The 24,836-nt window shown below is 42.3% G+C and overlaps 1 protein-coding gene across 2 annotated transcripts in view; it reads left to right on the top strand.

Annotated features, from left to right (window-relative positions):
• Positions 1 to 24,175, top strand: part of LOC129826239 (LIM/homeobox protein LMX-1.2-like) — a 56,014-nt gene extending 31,839 nt beyond the window's left edge. The window contains exons 3-8 of one of the 2 annotated variants that reach the window (XM_055886742.1): positions 15,983 to 16,215; positions 17,867 to 18,042; positions 18,811 to 18,888; positions 19,313 to 19,379; positions 20,992 to 21,153; positions 22,583 to 24,175. In XM_055886742.1, coding sequence (XP_055742717.1) covers positions 15,983 to 16,215; positions 17,867 to 18,042; positions 18,811 to 18,888; positions 19,313 to 19,379; positions 20,992 to 21,153; positions 22,583 to 22,734 — 868 coding nt within the window. In that variant the 3' untranslated portion in view covers positions 22,735 to 24,175. The remainder of the gene's footprint in view (positions 1 to 15,982; positions 16,216 to 17,866; positions 18,043 to 18,810; positions 18,889 to 19,312; positions 19,380 to 20,991; positions 21,154 to 22,582) is intronic. The other variant, XM_055886743.1, reaches the window with a different exon arrangement.
• Positions 24,176 to 24,836: the final 661 nt, after the last annotated feature.

The following is a 24,836-nucleotide window of genomic DNA, read 5'->3' as shown; positions in this document are numbered from 1 at the left end:
CTGTGTCAGCCTCTCTCTGCCTAAGATAAAATACACTCCAAATAATCCTATTACCAATGCTGGGCAGAGACAGTGTAAACGACCGCTAGTTAAAGCTGTCTGATAATTCCCTAGAATTAAGACATATTGTATAATCTCCCACATAAAGGCTTTTTAAATGGGAATATGGTGCTATTTCACCAAACAACAATGTACTTGCACCTTTTTTGTGACAAATACCAGGGGCACAACTTTCACTGGGGACGGGGGGCACATGTCCCCCCCCCCCCATATTCTGAAATTGCATTTTTGTCCCCCCCAGTTTTATCATTGGATTGTTATACAAAACGAGGAAACGGTGTGCTTTAGGACCATGTGGACGACTCCGAGTGGTCAGGTAGGCTGTTTGAGTGTTGATCCAACTTGATAAAAAAATACTAATAATTATGTCCCACCCACTTCTAAAACCAAAGATGCACCCCTGACAAAGTCTGGTGGATGTCTGTGCTACATCTACATTATCATGGTTCGTCTGACCTGTCAATCAATGAATGCTGGTAAAAATATATATTTGGCCTGTGTGGACTGACAGTTCTGACCACATTAGACACACACTCCCAACGTTGTCGCATTCTGCAGCTGCGTGTTTCAAATCACGCTGTGGCCATTGTCTGAGGAACACAAAAGCGACCAAAACGTTTACTCCCAGGTCAGTTGAACTGTCTCAATGTTTGTCTCTCATTGCAAAACCAGAGGTTCTACCATCTATGAACCTTTGAGACTAACATGACTATTTATTTGTTTGGGACCATGGTGGCCACAATATGGTCACAGTATGTTGGGGATATAGCCTGATATTTATAAGGGTGCACAATACGGCCAGCAGCCCTCAAAATCCCATTCAGTGATGAAAGCGTACTCAGAAGCACATGGGGCTTGTCTTACACTCTATGCTGGAAAGTGAATTAGTGAGTGCCACTCTGGAGATACTGATATAAATGGGAAAAGAGCAATGATTTGTTAGCTGTGTATATTACAGCCCATGGGTCAGGGAGAGAGTGTGTGCGTGTGTGTGTGGGTGGGGGGGTTCATCACTCAGTGTTTACTCACAGTAAATTGAGTTGAAATAATGGTGTTTCTCTGAGGCAAGACAATGGCCCAGGCCGCGGGCCATGGGATCAGGCCGTGGCAGAGCTGGGCCAGGGCACTTCAAATGAAAGGCTGGGCCTGGGGCCATGGTGACACCAGTCGTGAAACAGACACCCCTCTGACAGGCACCTGGGAATGACAGCGGACGAGGAGAGGGGAGGTAGGGGGGTGGGGGTGACGAGGCCTCAGGGCTTTGTCATTAGCGTATAGAGGTGGGAGGTTGAGAGGAGGGTGACTGCCCTGAGGATAAGCGAGCTACAGGCCCTGGTGGGGCAGAGAGCCACACACCCCCTCACCCCCCTGGGACTGCAGCTCCGGCTGGTGGGACGCATCCTCCTGTTAGTCCCTCAGCAGGTCCCCATAACCTCTAGCTGTATTTGTGGTTCACCACCCCATCCTGCTTGGTGCCTATATTCATACTGTATGAGTGGATATTTGTGTGCATTTTCTCTTGTGTGTTTCAGATGCTTTTCAGTGGCTTTAAGCTCTGCCTCTTCCCCTCCGTGTGTCATTCTGTAACATAAAGTGCTGCAACTGCATTATCCAAACAGCTGTTTTTTGCCGGCAGGGTGAGAGAATGGGCTGCTCCCAGGCACAATGAGGGGCTGCACACGTCTAAAGGGACTGTAAAATTGGCTGGTGAATACAAGGCTCACCGAGGTTGTCAGTGCAGGAGGAGGCGATGTCACTTTCTGAAGAGAAATAGAGATTCATGTTATTCATTTGTCATAAGGAATGGTGTTTGGTAGACAAGAACCTCATTGTACACATCCACGTGCACTGGACATACAGCTGGTACAACGTCACATACCCTAGAGAGGTTAGATCTCTGTTTAACAGGATTCATTTTCTTACCCCACAGCTGATGGCACTTACAGGTTTGAAAGAAGTGTTTAGAAAGAAGTGGTGCTAAGGTGTCTTTGCCCTTAAAAAACACTTCTGACTACACGGGTCAATCCCTTAGTGGCCAGTCAGAGGGGTAGTGTGCAGTCAGAAGCCACGGTTTAACCAGCGAGACGAGTTGGGTGTCAGTAGGGAATGTGGGGAGTCAGAGTGTGGGTTGGGTTGTGGGGAGATGGTACGTGCTCTACCATGCTTTGCCGTTCCTCTCTGTGCCTCGAAGGCTCCACGTGGAAAAAATGGAATTTTGTCAAACCTGTTCTCTTCCAGCTGGAGTGATTCACATAAACACTCTGCCAACTGCATGAAAGAGAGCCGTGTGTGTTTGTGTGTGTGGGAAAGATAGAGGGCAACGCAGACAGACAACCTCTTTGCCAGATCTCTGGAGGCAAAATACATGCTTGAATACATGAACAGAATAGCCTCACGGTAACATTAGATGGTAACATGTAGGGTGGAAAAAACCCTGTCAAGATGAAACACACACAAATACCTCCAATTCAGATACACAACACAAGTATCAGCAAGTAAGGGAAGTCTCAGACAATTCATTTATTGTTCTTTTGGGGTGTTATTTGTCTCTTGCACAATGTCTAGACGTTACAGTATGTTATTCTCACCTCTGTGATGCCGAGACATTGCTGTTCATGCTTTTCTCTCTGCAGTGGAGAATATTTGATGTTCTTTATGCCGTTGTTATAGAAATAGCTGGGCTCTCTACGCCCAGTAAATATAATCATTCCCATTTCACAAAGGGAAAATACTACTGCTCAGGTGCTCTGGCATCTTCAAGATGGAAGGTTTTAAACACAGAGCAGACCACATAAAGTGTTGTAAATGTTATTTTAGGCAATATTGCAAACTTTGTATCTGAATCTTTCTTTAGTATACTGTAAAGCAGCAGAAATGTTAAGGCTCACTATCTGTGAACAAGGAATTAATTGCTAACCCGCTCATTGCCTGCACTTTGCAGCAACTTACCTCTTAATGAATGTTTGCAGACCTTTCCAAATTACTTTATGATTGCCCTCTAGTTTGATGATTCCATCTCAGGGAAAATGCTGAATATTCGTCTCTGATTGTCATTCCTTATTACAATTACATAACGGTATCAAATCAAAACCATTAGCATTTGAAAACAACCCAATGCCTAATAGTGATATTTCAGTGCAAGATTTTCTTCCATCATTTTAATTTGGAGTGGTACCAGACCAGTTCCATGTTACTGTTGTACTATCATACCATAACTGACCTCGTTATGGCATTGCCGGTCCATGCGTCATGCTGTGTCTTTGCCAGAATTTCCTGAATGCTTCAGCCAGTCAGTTTCCCGCCAGAGAAATCCTGGGCCGTCGTTGTAGCTGATCTTATCCTCTGGAGTCTCAGGCTCTCTTTCTTTAATGGCTCGCCAACTCCCTGTCAGTGGCATATGAGTGACAATTCTTAGCCAACAAAATGGAGAACACCTGATTTCAGCATTTATATGCACATATGTTCCATCTACTTTAGAAAACAGACTGTACGTCACAATGTCATTTTCCGTAAACTGCATGTTTTGTGTGAATGCTTCACTTAATGAATACACATTTTTTATGTCAATCTTCCTCAGTTGGCTCCTCTCCCACACAAAACATAGACAATACAGTGATAATCAGGCACTGAGAAGCTTTGTGATCTCACAATGAACCTTTTTATTTTCCTCGGCCAAAGACACTTGATATTTATAGGTGGTCTGTAAGCAGAACAGTGGAGTAGATTATGCTTTTTTGTGAAACAGCAGGTTTTTGGTTAGCTCTGTGGTGTGTGCGCGCCCCTCTGTCTGTCTGACACATTCCAACACTGCCCCCTCTCCAAGGCTCTTAGATACCAGTTGGCTTCTATGGCTACGGCAATACATTCATGCCAGCCCTTCTCACTGAAAGACATATTTGTTTGGCTAGTGTAACTATGTCACACAAAAAGCTTTTTAGCATAACACCTGCTAATCTTGGATTTATTCCTTTGAAGGGACCCGCAGATCAGAAATTCTAATATATTATTTGCATGCTAATCTGAGTGTTAATCCCTAACCTTTGGGTCCTGAAACATCCTGTCATTGAAAAAGATTGTTTGTATTTCTTTGGCTTTTTCTCTTATCCTCTCCCACTCTCTTTCATTTGTTCCCTCTATCGTTTTCCATTATCTGTGGCTTCGTCTTGTAAAGCTGGTGCCCTTTCCAATGCATACATTTCTGATTTTGAGATCCCTGTCAAGAAAAAGCCTTTGTGATCTTTTCTTGTTGTTGAGAGAATCAGAGTTCACAGAGGTCCCCCAGTGAACGTCCTCCCTAAAATAAGCAGCAGTAGGATTTAAAGTAAACCTCCTTCTCTCCCATGCGTCCCAGACATCTCCCTGGTTAATGTGTGCTGTGCTGTGCCCCTTACCTAGAAAATGTCCTTTAATAAAGAACACTGCCTCTGTCTCCTGGCTGTGGAGAGGATGTTGTGGTGTCCTCACGCTGAGACCCTCCAGGACATTATCACACACATCTCATGTTATAGCTCCTGCCAATGCTGCCATGGCAACATGCTTTCCCACAAAACAATCTTTAACCAGGTCTTTTTAAGAGCATTACTACAGTCTGGTTAAATTGCCTGCCTTGCACTCTAGGAATATCGTGTCAAAACCTTTTTGGAATTAAGAGCCCACGTTTTTAATTAAGGGAGTCTTTTGTAAATTCGTCAAAGTATGTGATTATGAAACGATATACAGTATCTTTAGATTAGAGGTCATTTTACAGCCTAAATAGTATTTTAGACTCAGAGTCAACTAGGGGAGTCAGATGATCAGCTGTTGACTGTGTCTTGCCGTTTCACAGCTAGGTGCCAACTTCCAGTATATCTATTAAATGTGTATTTGTATACTTAGCCAGACAGGAACATGGTGATGGGGTGATCTTCAATAAAGGACCCTTGAGGATTATTGAAATATATTTAGAATTTCTGTGGTAGTTGTGCTGGAAATGTACACTTTTGGTGTTGATTCCTTATGGTCAGTGCTTTTCTGTAATGAAGATAATAGGCAGGGATTATCAAAATCTCCATCTCCATCAATCGGAGCAGTCTGAGTTAAGATGTTTACGTCACTCAGAAAGACAGGGCATCAGTGGAGAGGGTGAAAAAGCAGGAACACAAACAGACGAGTCCGGCTCTCATGGACAATGGCTTAACCCCGGCAGTCTCAGATTCTTCTCTCCAGACTGATTTTAGGCTTAGCCTGAATCTCTGTTGAATTAATAAAGCCCCTCATCCAACTATCCACCATCACAATAATCACCACATCATTGCTCATAATTAAAACCTGGGCAAACACTTGTCTTCACACCAATATCCTAAGGATGGGAGGAAGCGGAGGGGAAAACACACATGGGATTTTCTTCCAGATTGTCTGCCTCTCCCTCTCTACCTATTAATCCAGCATCTTTTAGCCATGGTAAACTCCACAAGATGGACAGGGCTTGGTTTGGGGTAGAGGGGGGCAGGCCCCATTGGCCTCTGCACGGAGCTGTGGAATTTTTCATTAGTGAACAGCTGGGTCACAAGTGGCACCAAAGCCGTCTTAATATTGTGTTCGCCCACAGATTAGGAGCGGAGAAAAGAAGCCAAAACGTGAGGTTTTCCAGCAGACCCTGTCTTTGCATATTTGCAGACCTCCGCTTTAGAGCACCTCATATTACTGTTTGTTTTATTTCTTAGTCCAGGACCTTCTGGGGTCAATAGTAATTATAAAGCCCTCCACTCCAAATGTTGTTTTTTAACCATTTCAGCACATAATGTGAAAACAGATTTTCCATATATATTTCCCCCCAAGAAATTCCCCAAATATAAGTCCATTTTTTTGTAATTAGCACCCATTTATTCAATAAAGTTAAACAACCATAGTTTTTTGTGTCTTTAACTTTTCTTCCTAGATTGATGTTTGATAGGGGATCAGGTCATTTATCATCAGAGACCTCCAAATTGACTTACAGAAAAAACTGGAACATTAGCCATTACCCTTGGTTTATTTTATGTACTGTGCTTTTACAGTACAGCCTCTCCATGTTTGAAGGATGATGTCAGCCCTCAGATGCACTAGCTGGTAATGAGCACACAGACTCAGAGCCTCCTCTGCCCTAACTGCCCTAACCTGGGCTGAGTACAGAAAGCCTCAGGTCCATTGTTGTGAAAAGCAGACCGTAGATCTGGGCAGTTATAGGCAGCAGTATACTCCACAACATCTGATAGCTATTACTACCAGTGTAGCTAGCCATCCCCAGCTCCCCCTCTCTAAAGGAGCAATCACCCAGGATGCCTCATTGAGTGGGCCAAGCCCTTAATGGGGGGTCTGCTACACCTCACCTAGATTCGCTTGGAAGGGGCAGACAGACAGAGGACCTGCGATAGAGTTATTAAAAATATAAAATGGGTGCGGAGGAATTTACAGTGGCTTTAAATGCAAGCTGTCCCCATCCCTCGCTCTGTTCTCGGCGGGTTCTCATTTGCAGAGCATGTGCTGTAAAGATGTCACATCTCCAGCAGGGCGGCCGGGGAGATGGGCCATACAAACAGCTTCAGTTACTGTCGGCTGGACTGACTGGGGGGAGTGAGAAGAAGCAGATCACGATTTTAATACCAGCCTTGTAATTCACAGCCTTCTGCCTCGTTTGTAGACAAATAAATTCAGCTGTTTTGAATCGAAGATAAAAGTCCTGTTTAGAGACAGTTACGATGATGTAATGCAATGAAAACCTATAGACAGTCTATTGATTATTACCTTGAATATTATGCTATTAGTTAGTAAATGTGTTCAAACATTAATTTGTTCCTTGTACTGTTGGACTACTAAATGCAACGTAAATTGTATCGGTATATGTACTTATCTATCTATTTTAACAGTGCAGTTGGGGCAGCGGTCAGTTCTGAGTGAATGTATCAGTGTCCCCATATGTTTTTAGTGTATGCAGTATGATGGACTGACTGGTTTAAATATGTGTGATGTGAGAATGTATGTGTATTTGATATTTTTAATGTAAGGTGATGCCAAAGAAAAATGTCCATCCAGGATGGACAATAAAGTTTTATTCTATTCTATTCTAGATGCACTAATCAGGAAGTTAGTCTATCCTATGTATTGTAAACTCGCTCATTTCAGTGATTTATTTTATAACCCACCAGGGTTGGGGAGTTACATGTAAGGGATTAGAAAACAATTGTAACTGTAATCCTTTACTTTACCAGGAAACATATTGTAATCAGATTACAGATACTTTGGAAAAACTAGATGATTACTTTGAGGATTACTTTTAAATTCAGAAAAGATGTTTGCGAAAAAAAAATATTTGACTCCTCTGTTTTCTCAATGACATTCAAATCAGCATTGAAAAAAGGCTGTATTCCACCTGAGCGATTCTGACCACTGTGATGACGCACCAAATGTGTTTGATGGATCGAGGGAAAAGAGCATGAATTAGGTTTTTGTAGGCTATCGTACAAGCTATGTCTTACAATGGTGCGACTGCTGTCGGCATCCAAAGATTATCCAACTTGAATAAAAGCTTAGAGGTAAGGATGGCAGCAGTGGTGTAGTCTACGGTGATACGGATATCACTTATTATTGATATCTACATAGCACATTGATGTGAATCACACTGCTGCTCTCTCATTTAGCTATTTGCGCCTTACGGATTGTGGTTGTTGTAGATTGCTGTTCACAAATCTAAATGTGTATTTGAACCCAATAATGGTTGAATTCAAGAAGTTTATTTTTGAAACCAATGGACAGCCAGTGAAAAATGCGCTCTTGCAACAGCTGCACAGTGCGGATCCCAGCCTATGGAATAAAAGTGTTTTTTTATTGCTCAATCTAATTCATGCTGATTATGTTTTTAATCCATGTGGACACATGCTAATGGACTAATGGACACATGCTCAAACTCGCACACTTTTGATAGACAATCTGTAGTTGCTACATCTATTTTTGCACTAGTAAATTATATATATTAATGTGAAGAAATTATTTAATTTTATTATTAAATATAGTAACAAGTGATGGGTTAGAAGAGGCCTACATAACCAACCCATATAGTAAAATTTTACATCCATAAATGTCCAGCTATGTAAACTTTAACATTGATTTATCCAGCAATATATACATTTTTGTATTCTTCTAATGACTCTTAAGGGGAAAGTAATTTAAAAGTAACAATATGTAATCAGATTACGTTACTGAGTTTGGGTAATCCAAAAGTTGCGTTACTGATTACAATTTTGGACAGGTAACTAGTAACTGTAACGGATTACATTTAGAAAGTAACCTACCCAACCCTGTACCCCACTCTATAATGCAAAGTGATGGATGACACTGTGTGGAAGCAGGGCTTGAATGCGATGTTGCATTGAGTGTCCATCCACAGAAGCTACAGCTGTCCAAACAGCACTTGTGTACCTGGCTGCCTGCTCGCCCGCTTAGTTGTGTACTCAGCCTCTTCTGCTGGCCAGCGATCTCACTGTCCTTTCACATTTCAACATGAGCTTTTCTTTCACTGTGTGCTTGAAGCACAACTCTTTCCCTAACATGCAGAGAAAGTTACCTCTCTCTCTGTCTTGACTACAGAGTGACAAAGACAGAGTTTAACTGTGTGGTGTTTTTTGCATCTATTATAAACTCATGAGAAAGATGGTGATGATGTCACACAAGCAGGTCTTTAAGCTCAACATCAACCCTATGGGACTCCATAGTACAGACACGGAGCACTGGCTGTAAGAAATCCCAAAGAACGGCAGTCTTAAGTGCACAACCACTTGATCAATGCTTGGAGGCATGTAGGTGTTGCTTCTAGCTCTGTGTTCTGATTGCCGGTGCCGCAGAATGTCTGGTAAATGATAGGCAGAGGCAGCAGTAACATGTCAGGGCCCTGGTTGGTGTCTGGCCTTTTCCTATACGTGTGATGAGGCTCTCCCAGTGACAGGTCCTTTTATCCTCCCACAGCTGACTGTCAGGTTGTGCCCACAGGGTTTACAGCATCTGGTGAACCTGGAAGACCAACATGCTGCAGTAGACAAATTGCAATTTTAAGGGAACAAACACCTGCTATAGAAGTTCATGCATTTTGCCATCTAAAGCGATGTGTAGACATTTGATATTGACACTGAACGACATGACACAACTTGTTTCACCTTGTTTCATCTCGTGACTAGTGTGGGAAAAACACAATTGTTGGCATGTGATCATTTGAATGTGACTAAAAGCAGAGGTTTGCTGTGTGTAGTTGTGTAATACAGTGATATTGCCCAATCTAACATGACTAGCCGGCTGGCTGTCTGTGTGGCCAGAGGCTTGCCTGAAGAAATCGTTCAGCATTCCAGTACATAGGAGATCATGTAGTCATAGAAACAGTGTGTTCATCCAAGCCAGACCGGCAGTGGGGGTCAAGTGATGAGAATAACACCTCAGCCCAGACTGTGACTCACTATGTAACTAATGTTTAAAAAATAGTGATATCCAAAAACTATGCCATATGTTTCATTGGCATTTTGGGTCAGGTGCACATGCGCTCATAGCTTCCTTCAGCAAGGCATCTTACAAATGCCAGCCTCACTATATAGTATAGAGGGAGAGCCCATGTGAGAGAGAAGTGATGGAGATGGCACCTTTGAGCCGTTAGTAGTGTGTACATTTTCCTCTAATGGGTTACTTTTACCTGCTGAGAGTTTAATTAAAAAACAAAGCGGCTCCATTTGAAGTCCATTACTATGCTAATGTTTTGTTAGCGGGGAGGGGGGTGATTAAGCAGGTTTTAGGGCTGACTGGAGCTGGCCCTGGGGACTAGAAGGATGGCACTTCTTATTTGGCTTCATTACTTTCTACACGCGTCTAAACACACCAACCTAAGATACATGCTGAGACCATACTGCTATGGAGCCATATCCTTTAGGATTATTAAAAGTAATGGTGCTCTAGATTACCATTTTGTTATGCCCTAGATTTGAAATGTAATTGAGTGTAAATGAACAAGTTTAGTGTTGTTTTAGTTATGATGACAGTCCATACTCTCTCATGTCAAGTCCCTCTCTATGCTGTGTGTTTTACAACTGTGGTTATCACTGTAAGCAATTAGACAAAGTAGGGTTATAGTTGAGGCTACTATATTTAGAACATGTGCCTCTGTGGTCTAAAGTGCTGTCTAGTAGCCAACACAATTGTACATAACAAAGTCATTTTCTAAATGTTAAGGATCGCCATCTATGCACAAAGGAACATCTGGGCATCACATGTTTTTGCACGTAACATACTTCCACAACCAGTAAAGCTGTTCAACTCTATTTCTAATATTCATGCTGTTACACTTCAGTCTTCCTTGGAACAGAGTTAACATGTTTTTAACAGGAGCTGCTGTTTATCAGTATCCTTGGCCTCTGGTCTCTCCCTCCACCCCTCTTTCCCTCCACCCCTCTATCCTCTGGTCTTTCCCTCCACCCCTCTATCCTCTGGTTTCTCCTTCCACCCTTCTCTTCTCTGGTCTCTCCCTCCACTCCTCTCTCCTCTGGTCTCTGCCTCCACCCCTCTTTCCTCTGGTCTTTCCCTCCACCCCTCTTTCCCTCCACCCCTCTATCCTCTGGTTTTTCCCTCCACCCCTCTATCCTCTGGTCTTTCCCTCCACCCCTCTATCCTCTGGTCTTTCCCTCCACCCCTCTTTCCTCTGGTCTCTCCCTCCAACCCTCTTTCCTCTGGTCTCTCCCTCCAACCCTCTTTCCCTCCACCCCTCTATCCTCTGGTTTCTCCTTCCACCCTTCTCTTCTCTGGTCTCTCCCTCCACTCCTCTCTCCTCTGGTCTCTGCCTCCACCCCTCTTTCCTCTGGTCTCTCCCTCCAACCCTCTTTCCCTCCACCCCTCTATCCTCTGGTTTCTCCTTCCACCCTTCTCTTCTCTGGTCTCTCCCTCCACTCCTCTCTCCTCTGGTCTCTGCCTCCACCCCTCTTTCCTCTGGTCTCTCCCTCCAACCCTCTTTCCCTCCACCCCTCTCTCCTCTGGTCGCTGCCTCCACCCTTCTCCTTGGTTTCCAGGAGACAGACAACTTGGGCTCTTGTTGGACTGTGGTGGAGATGGATGGCTGGAGAGAAAGGTCAAGCCAGAGATGTAGCCTGTAAATCAATGAGCTTCCAGCCATGCGGTGTTGACCGATTGCTCCACAGGTCCTCAGTCTGCATTCAGTGTCCGGAGACCTTCCTGTGGCTGTGACCCTGTTCCATACACCTCATCCCTCACGTCTAGGTGATTGACATGGCCAGCCTTACAGGCCCACCCGCTTCCTAGTGAAACAAGGAGGGCTATCTTCAAAGTGATTGTTTACAGCTGTTCCGTGGGTTAATCCTGATCCTCTCTTTCTTTTTAAGGGGATGCAAGGACATAATAGCCTGGGCTATTCTCCCACTAAATTGTTATGCTATTTCTCTGGTTGTTTAATAGCAAAAGGGGAGTAGGTGAGACGAGACCATGTGTTACTAAATGTACCATGATTATCAAGCCGCAAACTCCTCCATACCTCTTTCTCATCCTCCGGACTCCTCTTTCATCCCTTTCTCTCAGCCTGAGCCTTATCACTGTGGCAGAAGCATTGAAAGTAATGTCTTTAGTGGGAAATCATTGGCAACATGTGGTGAAAGCTTAAGATGTTGTCACACTTTAAGTTGCTTCTAATCTGTTCAAAGGGAAAGTGCATACTTCTGCAGTGGGCCTTAGCAGGAGAAAGAAAGAAGAGGAACAGGGAGGTGAAAACCCACGACTCCAAAGGCGGAGGCCTCTCAGCTGCACTGAGCTTTTCCTTTGACCAGACTAGGGATATATATTTTTTACATATCTCTATCTGAGGAAGCTTTTCAAAAAGTTGAGTATTTTCCATCTTAAAGTGCTTTGAGGGTGCATAGCTGAATTCGCCATAGGTGAATGCAGAGTAATGATGAAATGCTGCTGTTCCATTTACTGTTTTACATTGCTTTTAGCAAGGTCAGAGTATAGGTTCTTGTGAATCTCAGTACAGCTAGCTAGAATGTGAGCATGACAGAAAGAGAGAGAGAGAGAGAGAGAGGGAGAGAGAGAGAGAGAGAGAGAGAGAGAGAGAGAGAGAGAGAGAGAGAGAGAGAGAGAGAGAGAGAGAGAGAGAGAGAGAGAGAGAGAGAGAGAGAGAGAGAGAGAGAGAGAGAGAGAGAGAGAGAGAGAGAGAAATAAATAAAAAATAAATAGAGAAAAAATAAGAGGCAAAGATATTGAGTGCTAAGAGATGGAAGGATGGAAGGATGAATGATTCCCCTGGGAGCCATCTTAAAGGTATCTGCTGAGATGATCTTTTATTCTACTGATGAGGTCCAATGCTGAGAACGCCTGGGTAAATATTGGCACTTTGCTGCTTGAAACGTGGTCATTGATCCACACTAGAGGGTCTTATCGGCTGATCTGTGCGCTCAGGTGTGGGAGGAGAGAAACGCAGATCCTGACTGCAAACGAAAGCAGGGACAGAGGATCCTGCTGGTGGTCCTCTTTGTGGTCCGTGCTCTATCTCCGTCCTCAGTAAGTGTATAACAGCACAGCTGCTGAGCACACAACAAACAACAGTCTTCTTAACGCAGGCTTCAATAGACGGGTCACTATGGGCAGCAGCAGAAACTGATGCATTCTTTTTTCATTGGTTCATTTTGGGCAGATTCTGATTTCAAATGGCATTTTGAGTCCTTGAGACAGTTTGTCATTTTTGAGTGATATGAGTCGGTTTGTAAAAGGATATTGATAAACCATGCTAGCCCAGCACTACACCAACTGCTGCATCTTATCCCTCTTGCCCCATTAGCTTTTACAAAGAGCTTAGCCTACACTTCAAACTGCAGACCCTGTTCATCTTAGGGCTGGAGTCAGCATGACCTTGATAGTTGATGTGTTTATTATAGTATTTTACAGATCAGCGTGATCATCATCATCTGTGTCTTTCCCCTGTCTCCCGTGGGCATGTTCTCCCCACCGCCCGGGCCTCTATCTGCTAATCAGGTAATGTTATGGAGGTTGAATAGCGTGCCTCCCTCTGGTTGTCCTTCACTGCTCACACACTGGTGTTGTTTTAAAGAGCATTCTTTAGGAGCTGAACTTGGAAAGGTATTAAAGTGGGATTAGGCTCCTCCACAATCCAGTGCTTGTGTCATTCAGGGAGCTGTGTTCTCCTTTCTGCACCGCGACCCCCCCCCCCCCCCTCCTGTTTGATTGTAGCTAGCCGCGGGAGTCGGAGTGACTGGGCCTTTCAAAGGAGAGGGGTTAAATCCCTAGTCCAGTGCTCCCTGCTAATTCCCCTTGTTCCTTAGAGAAGGATTTACTTCTGCTGCCAGCTTCTGAAAGGCCCTCTCTGCCCATCCGAAAAGTCGCCGTTGCCTTCCTGTGGAGGTGTGGTTGCCATAGAAGGGGCGTCATGCATGGATATTCCATCTGAACCCCACTGAGAATGGGGTACAGGGGCCGACAACAGGCTAGAAGTCTGGATTAGACCAGAGGACAAAGCAGGACAGGAAGATTCCAGAAGGGACAAATAGGAATTACAGCACCAAAAATAATGCAAAGTGACAGAGGGGAAATAGAAAAATAATAGCTTACAAGATTAGAATCGTAGAGGAAAAGAAAGAAAGAAAAGAAGGGTCTGAATAAGAATGTTTTTATCTGGGTGAGAAGATTTGAGAGAGCGGTTGAAGGTGAATGTGGAATCTGGGACATATCAAAACCATACTAACAAGTCATTTCCTCTGCCTTTCTCCTCTCAGACGCCAATCATTAGCTAAACATTAGAGCTGGACCTCTGGGCTGGTCACCACACATTCATCCCCTCATGTCCCTCAACCCCAGCATGCAACAGTTAGACAGTCCTTCTCTCTAAAGTTATGAATTATTATTAATCTATCTTGTGAATATTTTGATTTGTTTAAACAGCGATAGCCAACATTCCATGCAACTGTAAGGTTGATCCACGAGGACTTTTTGTTTTACTCCTACACTTTTGCGGTAGATATTGGATTACAGATGTAGGACCTTAATTTGTTCGCTCTTTTGTTGCTGAGAATTTTCCTGCATAGCAGGAAATGCAAACTTTTAGTATATACAAGGTTTAAGTTTGTAATTTCCACTTTAAAATTTCAGACTTGATATACCCTAACGAAAAATATATCAACCCCTACAAAAAAAATGCCATTAATTATACTCCACATAATAATTCACATTTCCTGTTAATGCAGGATTATTTTCCTGCTGTAACAAACTGTTTCAAATTAAGATCCTACATCTGTATGTATGTCCCTGCTATTATCGTTTGACACAGCTTGAATATTTAATGTGTAATTGCTTGCTGCCCATGTAATGCAGGGCTGCCTTGCAAAAGATACTTTGGTCTCAGTGGGACTCTGCCTAAACAAAGGTTAAATTAATATTAGGTGATGTTTAAGATGATATGAATTACACATTTTGTTGGATCACAGTAATTTCATCGTTGAGCAGATAAGCATCATTCTGTAGGTCTGCAGGTTGCTTTCACAAGAAGTCAGCTTGTTTGCAAAATGTGCCAAAAAAATATTTTTTAAGCGATTATCCTCTAGGTTTTTCCATAGTTTAATAATAATCGTCTTAATGTATTGTAATAATTGAAAGATTAAAGCATGCGTGTGCCAATTCTGATATCTCTGTTGTTTTGCCATTATAGTGAGAAAAGTTTGGCTTGCTGACAACAGTCTGATTTGTAGTAAATGGCCGCTCAAAGATGGAGCTGATATGAGATGTAGAGACTAGAAACAGCAACCAAACGTGTCTCTTGTTTCAACCATGCAAGCAGCTGCTCTACTGAACTGTGTGGCAGACACAAACTCCCTATCAGTTCTCAATCAGCACCTACAATAATATTAGCATGACAAAACCTTCCCTGGGTTTCTCTCCCCTCATATTTAAGCATATTCATCACTATCGCTCATCCCTGTCCTGAAACAGCAGATGATGTCAATTGCTGCTCTCTCTCTCTCTCTCTCTATTCCCTCCCTCTCGCTCTCTCCCTTGCACAATGAAATAGATGTTCACCACAAATAGATAGGCGGCTGCCAGCTGTCCTCCAGACCAACGAAAACAAAGAGCATGCTAATAAAACCAGCTTCACGGCTGGACAACATCAACCACACTCTCTGCCTCCTTGCCCAGTTAATGATTCTCCTTCTGAACGACAGCAAATGAATTAAAACTCTCCCAGCCACCAATAAAACAATACAAACAGTTTGACATCTTCCTGAAAGGATATAATGGAAGATGGAAGTGTTAATGCACCATAGAGGCTGGTTTAGGATGGCCAGATGAGATTTAAAACAGTGTGATGAGTAGGAGGAGATTAATCAGATATAGTGGGTGTAGAAAAGTATGAGGACACAGTGGGCATGTTCCAGTTCCTAGTCATTACTCAAACAGACCATGCTGACAACCTGCAAAGAATCAGATGCTAATCTGACAGAGAAACAGTGATTACGATAAACAAATAAAAAGAGAAACAAGGACATGTAGGGTTTAATGTGCTGATTCTAATTGAGCATCATAACTGACTGAACCCAGTGTCGGTCAGCTGTCTGAGGCTAAGAGGCATTTAGGTGCCCATGACCAAGCTCTGTTGGAGTGGCATGAGGATAAGGGGGACCCTAGTCACTTACACACATGAACTCCAGTCAAAGAGATCACTCACTGGTACTGGCTGCACACAGAATCAGCCACAGCGGCCTGCCACCCTCAAACACACTTAATTTAAAAAAAATGATGACAGGTCAAGCTCGGGAGACTAAGTTGACCCCCCTTGATTCTGTGATCAGATTGTATTATTAATGTAACGTACGTTGTTGATTAATCTGATTAGTAATGGTGCCTTTTCTCTCACCTTCCATAGATTGTTTGCCGCCAAGTGCAGTGGATGCCTGGAGAAGATCGCCCCCACAGAGTTTGTGATGCGTGCTCTGGAGTGTGTATACCACCTCAACTGCTTCTCCTGCTGTGTGTGTGACCGGCAGCTGAGAAAAGGGGATGAGTTTGTCTTGAAGGAGGGCCAGCTGCTGTGTAAGAGTGACTATGAGAAGGAGAAGGACCTGCTCAGTTCTGTCAGCCCGGACGACTCCGACTCAGGTAAGACCAAATCCTATCGCAGTCAGTACAGTACAATACAGTACACGCAGAAACAGAAGAACACACACTTGCACTCACGCAAACACAGAAAAGTATGAAAATGTATTCTGGGTGAGACCCACAGTTTTGAGTGATTTTATTCAGTCATTCATTCATTTTATTCAATGTACCGTGGATATTATGGGCAGGGAGCAAAAATGTATTGGGCTAGGAAGTCGAAACAGGGAAGACAAAAAGGCACTGTATTAATGGCTGTTGGGTCCTTGTGCCGGCGGGCTCTTTTGCTGGAAATAATTAAATCAGTGTATCATGATGACTGGCGGGAGGATTTAGGGCCTTTCTGCAGAAGGCCGAGCGGAGCTCCTCTTATCTTCTCCTCTGTACTCCTCGCCTCCACACAATGAGGCATCTCGCCAAGCCTCACTGTTCAGACCCATCTGGCTCTCATTTAAACATGCACACAAAGGCAGAGAATTTGTCAAACACATCTGTCTGTGTCAACTTTTGTCAACTTAAAGGAATATTTATTTGACTTCCACACTTCGTTTTGTCCTAGTGTATCACATGGGCATTCTTTTGGAGTGTCTCCAAATTCAAGATTTTACATGAACAGAGGTTAACCTCGGCATATACAGAAAATAAAATATAGAAATCAACTGGTGAAATACAGTTTAGCATACTACACCACACTATTTACAGTAGAGAATCAGAACCAGATGACAGCAGACAGAACAAAACCATCATGTATGCATCTCTAAGCCATCACTGGAAGCCCACATCATTTGTTGCTTTAATTGAAAGTGCTGCTGTTTCTGAGAATACTGCCTTTCACTCACCCAGGCCTTGAATGTTGTAATGAATGCATTGGGGACACATTATTTAACATTGGATTTGATCATTATCTTTGTAAACTCATGAAGTTTAGCATTTTAAGTATGAGTATCTTTATATTATGTACACTGATATTGCTTGTCAGATTAATGATCTAATGTCCATCACACTATGTGAGGATAAAAGATGGCACATTATGTGTTCCAATAGAGAGACACCAAGATCCCTTTATGGACACATGCAATTACAATAGACAATAACAAAACCCATCAGCTTTCCACCTTTTTGTAAGAATGTCTTAGAACCTTTTCCAATTGTATTCTTTATGCATAGCATATTTTTTGTCTTTTTGTCTGTTGGGACCCAGTGTACATTTTACTATTATTTTCAGGTTCTGAAATCTATATTTGATATTTCCTCTGATATTTTGAGTTCATTTCCCATATGCGGTCATGCTGCCTTTTCATGTTGTGGTGGATCCGCTATGTAGGATTCTTACCAAAGATTTATTTGGTGTAAAACAGCCAAAGCTGAGTGTAATTAATTACCAATGACATAATGTCAAATCCAATGACAAATGTGCATATACCATTGTGCTTCTCTGGTAAGTCCTCTGAAAGTCTAATCGTGCATGTGGCCTATTCGTTTTGTAATAAATTCATAAGAAACTATTAAAACCACGTCTCCTTTCATTATGGATACACTTGTGGAGTCGGAATCTCTTGGAATTGGAAAGAACATATATTTACCAGCAGACTTTCTGAGAAGGTGTCAGCTCAAACCCATACTGATATTGGTGAAAAATGGTATCTCCATGCAGAGAAAAGCGACGATGGGGATCTGGGTATCAAGCAGGAGAAAGGCACCGGAGGCCAGGGGAAGGGAGATGATGGGAAGGACCCCAGAAGGCCCAAGCGACCCCGCACCATTCTGAACACTCAGCAGAGACGAGCCTTCAAAGCCTCCTTCGAGGTGTCCTCCAAGCCCTGCAGAAAGGTGAGACCCTCTCCTCTCCTCCACATGACCTAGGCACCACCAAAGCAGCTCTATTTTCACCAGACAGACAGAGTTAATCCCACTGTCTGCCTACTGAACACTCAACGGAGATGAAAACTAACACTTTGTTTAACCTCTAGCACGAAGGCGGCTAGCTGCAGTTTGAGCACAAAAGTAGCTAGGAGGAACAAGTGTATTTAGGCTACAGAGAATGACCTGAAAGAATGACCTACATTTGGAAAACTACTGTAAATGTCTGCACGGCTACAGTATACACACAGTATGAACTGAAAGGTGGCTTCTTTTGTGAGAAGACAAGCAACAAAATCAATCTTTTAAGCTTACTTTGAGGTGTTTTTGTAGTATACGGTAGATGCAAATCCAATACTAATACTTCATAATATCCCCATGGACAGAATGACATGTGGAGAGTTGAAGGAATGCCATGAGACCTACAATAGTTTTACAAATAAAATTCTCAAATTTGAAAAATCTCCAGCACCTCAGAGCTGTGCTTTGAAGTGGCTAGCAACACTCTGGTCTGTGTTAAGTGAGGTAGAGGGTAACGCAGCCCGTCTGCCCTGCGCCAAATGACATTCTGAAAGAGAGGAACTGCATCCATAGTGGAGGCCCTAAAACATTCACTGCACCCGCTCCAAAGCTTTGAAGAGGCAGTAACCAATAGGTCCAAAAAGACTGCCGCAATCTGTAGTTAAGTGTTTGTTTTCTTGTGTGATGTTGAAATGCGTTTGTGTTGACTTGTTAAAGGTAAGGGAGACCCTCGCTGCTGAGACAGGCCTCAGTGTTCGTGTGGTGCAGGTGTGGTTTCAAAACCAGAGAGCCAAGGTGAGAGCACAACCACCAGAAAGGCACTGTTGTTTGTGATAATTATGTTATTTGTTACTAATCAAGCAATGCAGTAATAGCAATGCAGTACACATAGATTGGCAGGAGTGGGACAACATTACAGTATTGGAGCTAACAAATCACCACAGATATCAACAATAAATGTAACTATTTCATTGCATTCCATTTAACTCTGTAAAGTTAAAGTGCAATGCATTCAAATCTACCTCAGTCATACGTTGGATGTCTACATCCACCTCCTTTTTTTGATATTATCGTAAAAAGCCTTTGATAACAAAGTACAGTCAGATACGTGTTCCTATAATTCACTCAGGGGTGAGCAACAAGAAGCATTGTTTTCAAATGAACAACAGCACGTTAGTTTGGGGAGTTGCTTAAAACTCAGTGTCTTTTTTTTTTTTAGATGAAGAAGATGGCAAGGAGGCAGCAACAGCAACAAGAACAACAGAATTCTCAAAGGCTTGGCCAAGGTACAGTCTACAGTTTGGGCTGAAGAGGGCCAATAACCACCGCCCCAGAATCATTTTCAATAGCCTTTCTGTAGTTTAAAAACAGATGTTACTGCTTCCGTATTACCATGGCTTCAGACAATTCTTTTGCATTTGACATGGTGTTAAAAATTGTGATCTGGGATTATCACATAACAGAAATAAAAATGATGATTCAGCCAGCTAAACGTGCAGCATGGCACTTCAATGAGAAACACAGAGGCAGGATAATCACATACTGTATACCACAGCTCTGTGTGACCACTCCAAAAGATGGCATTAATTGAGGCAACATGCAAACCTTTGGAGGCGAACGGTCGTAATGGCTTCTGCTCGTGTGTGACCTCCCACGCATTAGCCCTAGTTTCCACTGGTGTGTGGGGGGGTGGAGGAGGCTAGCTAGCGTCTGTGGCCCCAGTCAGGCGTGGTACATGGGAGACCGTGTCAGCTGTGTGTGTGGGTGGGGAGATTTACAAATGAAAACCTGTTAATCAGTCTTGTATATAAAATGACCCATCCTGTGTGAGTACTGTAGTCCGCATGCTGTAGCCAGGTCAAACACTCATGTTCCCGTTCAGAAACTGCACTCCTGTAATGATGTCATACAAACTGTTTGTCAGGGTTAGAGACACACCAACAAGTGTTCAGAGGCAATCTTCTCAGAATTCAAGACAAATAAAAACAGAGAAAATGAAGGAATATTGCACATAATGCCTTGGCACTGTACCACACTGCGAGGAGGAATCACTAGAGCGGTTGTAAAATGTTCACAAATCATATTATATTTGGAATTTTAGATAAAATGGTGGTAATGATATGATTCCAGGCACAGACGAAAGCTTAATTGAAAGACACACATCCACTATGGAGAAAGGATTTGGTTTCACAATATTGTAAGAAAACACAAGATATATAACAGTGAGGAGGAAGAATCTACACAAAGTATACACAAGACAGAAGATACACGATTTAAGAGATGATGCACACAGTACATAAATATAGCTGTACAAGCTAAAGCAGCTACCTTTCTTTACTGTGGAAATCCCAAGGCTTACATTGACATTTTATTACTCAACAGCTCTAGAATATTTTGTCAAACTCTGTAGGGAAAGGCATACAGTATGCCCTGAAATGCTGTTGCCCAAAAGTGCATATTGTGAATACTGGATAGGATAGTATGTGAGGAGACATATGCATTTTAGATAACAAAATCTACGGAGTACAGTTAACTTAAACAAGAAAGCATTACAGCAGACATATGTGATGGAAACTTCTGGAACCCAAAATAAATGAATGACAGACATCTTTTCACAAGGGCTCACCACTGTAAAGGAAAGTGCAGGGTGGTGGGCTCCAGTCTCAAACCCACAAGGGCTGTGTGTGCATCCCACTCACCGCTGACTGAGTCAAGAGCTGCCTTCTTCAAGGGAATGCTGGGAGAATCTCCCTTGGCCACAGCAGAGCAGAGAGGGTTTCCATGGAGACAGTGCTCATGGTCTAGTGTCTGTATTAGATTTAGAGTTGATGATTTTTCTCCCAAGAACACAAGAGTCTTCATGTAAAGTCTTTCTCCATGTGGTTGGCTGTGTTACAGAGGTGATGTCCAATCGGATGGAGGGCATGATGAACTCCTTCACGCCACTGGCCCCGCCCCAGCAGCAACTGGTTGCCATGGATCAGAACGGCTACAGTACAGACCCCTTCCAACAGGGCCTCACTCCCCCACAGATGCCCGGAGACCACATGAACCCATATGGTGAGCATCCACCCCCCTACCCCCATGCTCAACCTTACATGCTCCCCAGTGTGGGACATGTGTTCAGGCCACAGAGCCCTGGCTTAGGCTGCTTGCACAAAGTACAAGCAACCCCCTTCCACATGAGATGACACAAACATACTCACAGGCCACTGGTTTATTTTGAAGTTCATTTCAAAATCAATCCAACATGTTTTCTACTCCCCCTCCTCCTCCCACCCCACAATCACTCAATACGTTCTCTCTGTCTGTGTATGGGGTTTAGTGACATGCAATGCTATGCTATCTGACAGTTTGCATTGCGCACTATGTGAAGAGCTTTTAGATAATCCAAATGGCTTGCGGTAAATTATAATCAAAACAATGGTGAGAATGATGAGTGAAGTAATGTACCACGATGCGAAATAACCATTGTATGTGATTAATATGTGACAATCACAGGGATTTTTATTTGTTTTTTTCATTTAACCTTTATTTAACTAGGTAAGTCAGTTAAGAACAAATGATTATTTACAATGACGGCCTACCAAAACGCAAAAGGCCTCCTGCGGGAGCGGGGGCTGGGATTAAAATATATATATATTTTTAAATATAGGACAAGAACACACATCACGACAAGAGAGACAACACAACACTACGTAAAGAGAGACCTAAGACAACAATATAGCATGGCAGCAACACATGACAACACAGTGATGCAATTGCAAACAAAACACAATAGTTTAAATAAAACTTGAACCAGTTATTTTATTCTTCCATTTAATTTACATATACGGGTTGAAACTGGTAGAAGACCATTTTGAGCAGTGTCTCCAACCCCATAAAGATCGTTTACTAAACTTAATATCATTTCTGAAAGCCTCCATTTTGTGTCTAGCAATTGCAACACCCAAAGTCCCAGTCTCATCACACTTCCTCTGTTTTTATGGGATAAATAGAGGGCAGGATGATATTGCCAACACATTAAAAGATATGTCTCTTCATCACTCTGACCCTGTCTTTTGTAACAGTGTCATTAAAATCTGGAGTGCAATAAAGTTAACAATTCCCACAAGAAAAATATTAAGGAAGAGAAATTATGAGATACGTAAACATTTGCTATTATTGAGCTCTTTTGGATAGATGCCTCTTGTTGACATGTTCCTCTCAGATCCATAGTAACTGTCCCAGAGAGGGCAGGACAATGCTTTCAGAGAGTTATTGTCAAAACAGTTTTCAGAATTATAATGGACTGTAATAACAATCATTCAAAGTGGGCATCAAGACTAACAATTATCACTTTGCAAGACAGTCATAAATATATCAGATTTATTATCAGTACAATTGGAAGTTGCAGTTTGCTTTTATGCAATGCCCCGTGTATAGTATTTTCTTTGACTGTAAATTATTATATTGTTGCAACATTTTTTTCTCTTTCTCTTCTTTATAGGTAATGATTCAATTTTCCATGACATAGACAGCGACACATCTTTAACCAGCCTCAGTGACTGCTTCATGGCATCTTCAGAAATGAACATGCAAGCACGTGTGGGACCCATTGACCGACTCTATTCCATGCAGAACTCTTACTTTGCATCATGAAAGTATCACATACAGAAATTATATTATGTAATATAGCAGATCATCCACAAACTCTGCTTCTCGCCTTCCTCAACTGCCTCACATCAAGGAGTTTCCACACTGCTATGGACAAGACAGAAGCAACGACCTGTTCCAATGACTCCTGGATCATGTGCAGACAATGGATTCAAATAGAGAAAAATTGTTTCTCAACAGTGGAGATTCCCTGGGAAAAAAAACAATTTTCTTTTTTTCTAGAGATTATTGGTAGCATATTTGTATATTACTGCCAGAAAAGTTGCACACCTTTCTTTGTCAACAAAAAGAAAATCAATGGAGCCACCGATTTTAATAACGCAAACCAAATACTACAGGCCCACCAGTTATCATAATGCATGACTTCATAGTTAATCGTATGACCATAAAACTGAAAAACCCTGAAAAAAAAACCTGTGAGTTGTTGAGATGTGTCCATTTTATAATGCATTCAGCATTAGCATTTTGATCACATTGATAGTTTTAGTCCTAAAGAGAAGATATTGTGTTCATAGTAAATAGACAGTGTGTTCACAAGAGACAATGTGGGTATGTGTGTGTGTATTTGAGTAAGAGTGTGTGAGAGATATAAACATTCAGAAAAATAAAGCTGCATTGTGGTGTCCGTTTGGTGTAAATACTTTCCCAAGCAGATTGGTTGTGCATGTTAAAATGGAAAACATTCTATTTATTTAACTATAACATGCTCTTGAAGGTACTTATGAATCTGAAAAGCTTTATTTAAACAGGAGAACATTTTGTTATGTAATTAGTGAGTACATGATTATCACAATTCATTTGTATGCCATTTAATTATGAACCATAACCCTTTTTTCAGCCAAGCTGTAAATGAGCAAAATTGTACTATTTATTTCATACAGACTTGAGACCATGTAAAATGTACATTTTCAATGTTAAGAAATTGCTAAATTACCAAAGTCGATTGGTTCATTGAATAAACACTATTTCTTCTCCTGATTATAGCTTAATTCATGCTACACTGAAACACATTTGTACTAAAAAGACTGAACCTCATAATAGCAATTGCATCATTTTGTGACCCAGAAGGAATTGTAACATGTATTTTCATGGTACAGAAGTTGTTAAAGAGATGGAACGCAAGGTTTGTTGTTTTTTGGATTAAACTGTGTGAATGGATTAAATTTACAATCATGTTCATTTATGATTTGAGAGAGAGAGAGAAAGAGAAAGAGAGAAAGGGAGAGATGAGTAGTTTGGGTCACAGAGAAAGAGAGCAGGATCATTTAACATGGCTTGAGTAGGCTCCAGACACCCACCCTTAATTGCTAATAACCCATCCGCAACCGCCCGACTATATGTGATAAAGTGAAAATCTGAGCTCTGCACCCGACCCTTACCCGCAAATATAGAAAATGTGCTGTACAGTTCACTTTTTTTCTCTTGACATTTATTGAACAAGGATGTTTTTCTTCAACATTTCCTAATTTATTTATTGAATATTTGGATCTACATTAGCTTTTTCTGCCCAAGTTCCCAAAAGCATTTGGAGATTGGCATGTACTTGGCATGCATACAGATAGGACCTAAATCTTAAGCACTAATGCCAGATACAAATAAGGAAAGAAAAAACTCTGTATAGCATACAGATATGAATTGCACAAGAATTAAACATTCATGGATATTTTTTTTCCTTATCTTTATTCAACGTGCCCACCACGCACCCACCCTTCATCCACACAACATTTCATGATCCTAAACCCGCCCGCCCTACGGATATAACCGCAGGGAGTGTGGGTTATGAGTCAACCCGTGTATCACTACCAGACACCCTCCCTCCCAGTACAGCCTGGAGGAGATGTAGCACGCAGCTAGGAAGGCAGTGGCTGCTTGAATGTAGGCTAGCTACCACCTGTGTGCTCCTTCATCTACCTGACAGCTCCTCAATGCGGTCAGACAAGCTGACACTCCCCCAGATCCCAGCCTGGCCACCTGCCTGCTGCCTACAGTCTCTTCTAATCATGAGGGGTTATCTGAGATCTAGTTTATCAATTCAAAATCAAATCAAAATGTATTGGTCGCGTACACAATATAGCTGATGTTATAGC

Source organism: Salvelinus fontinalis, chromosome 28 (assembly GCF_029448725.1).
Source record: "Salvelinus fontinalis isolate EN_2023a chromosome 28, ASM2944872v1, whole genome shotgun sequence".
Lineage (NCBI taxonomy): Eukaryota > Metazoa > Chordata > Actinopteri > Salmoniformes > Salmonidae > Salvelinus > Salvelinus fontinalis.
This window is presented reverse-complemented; position numbering and strand designations above follow the sequence as displayed.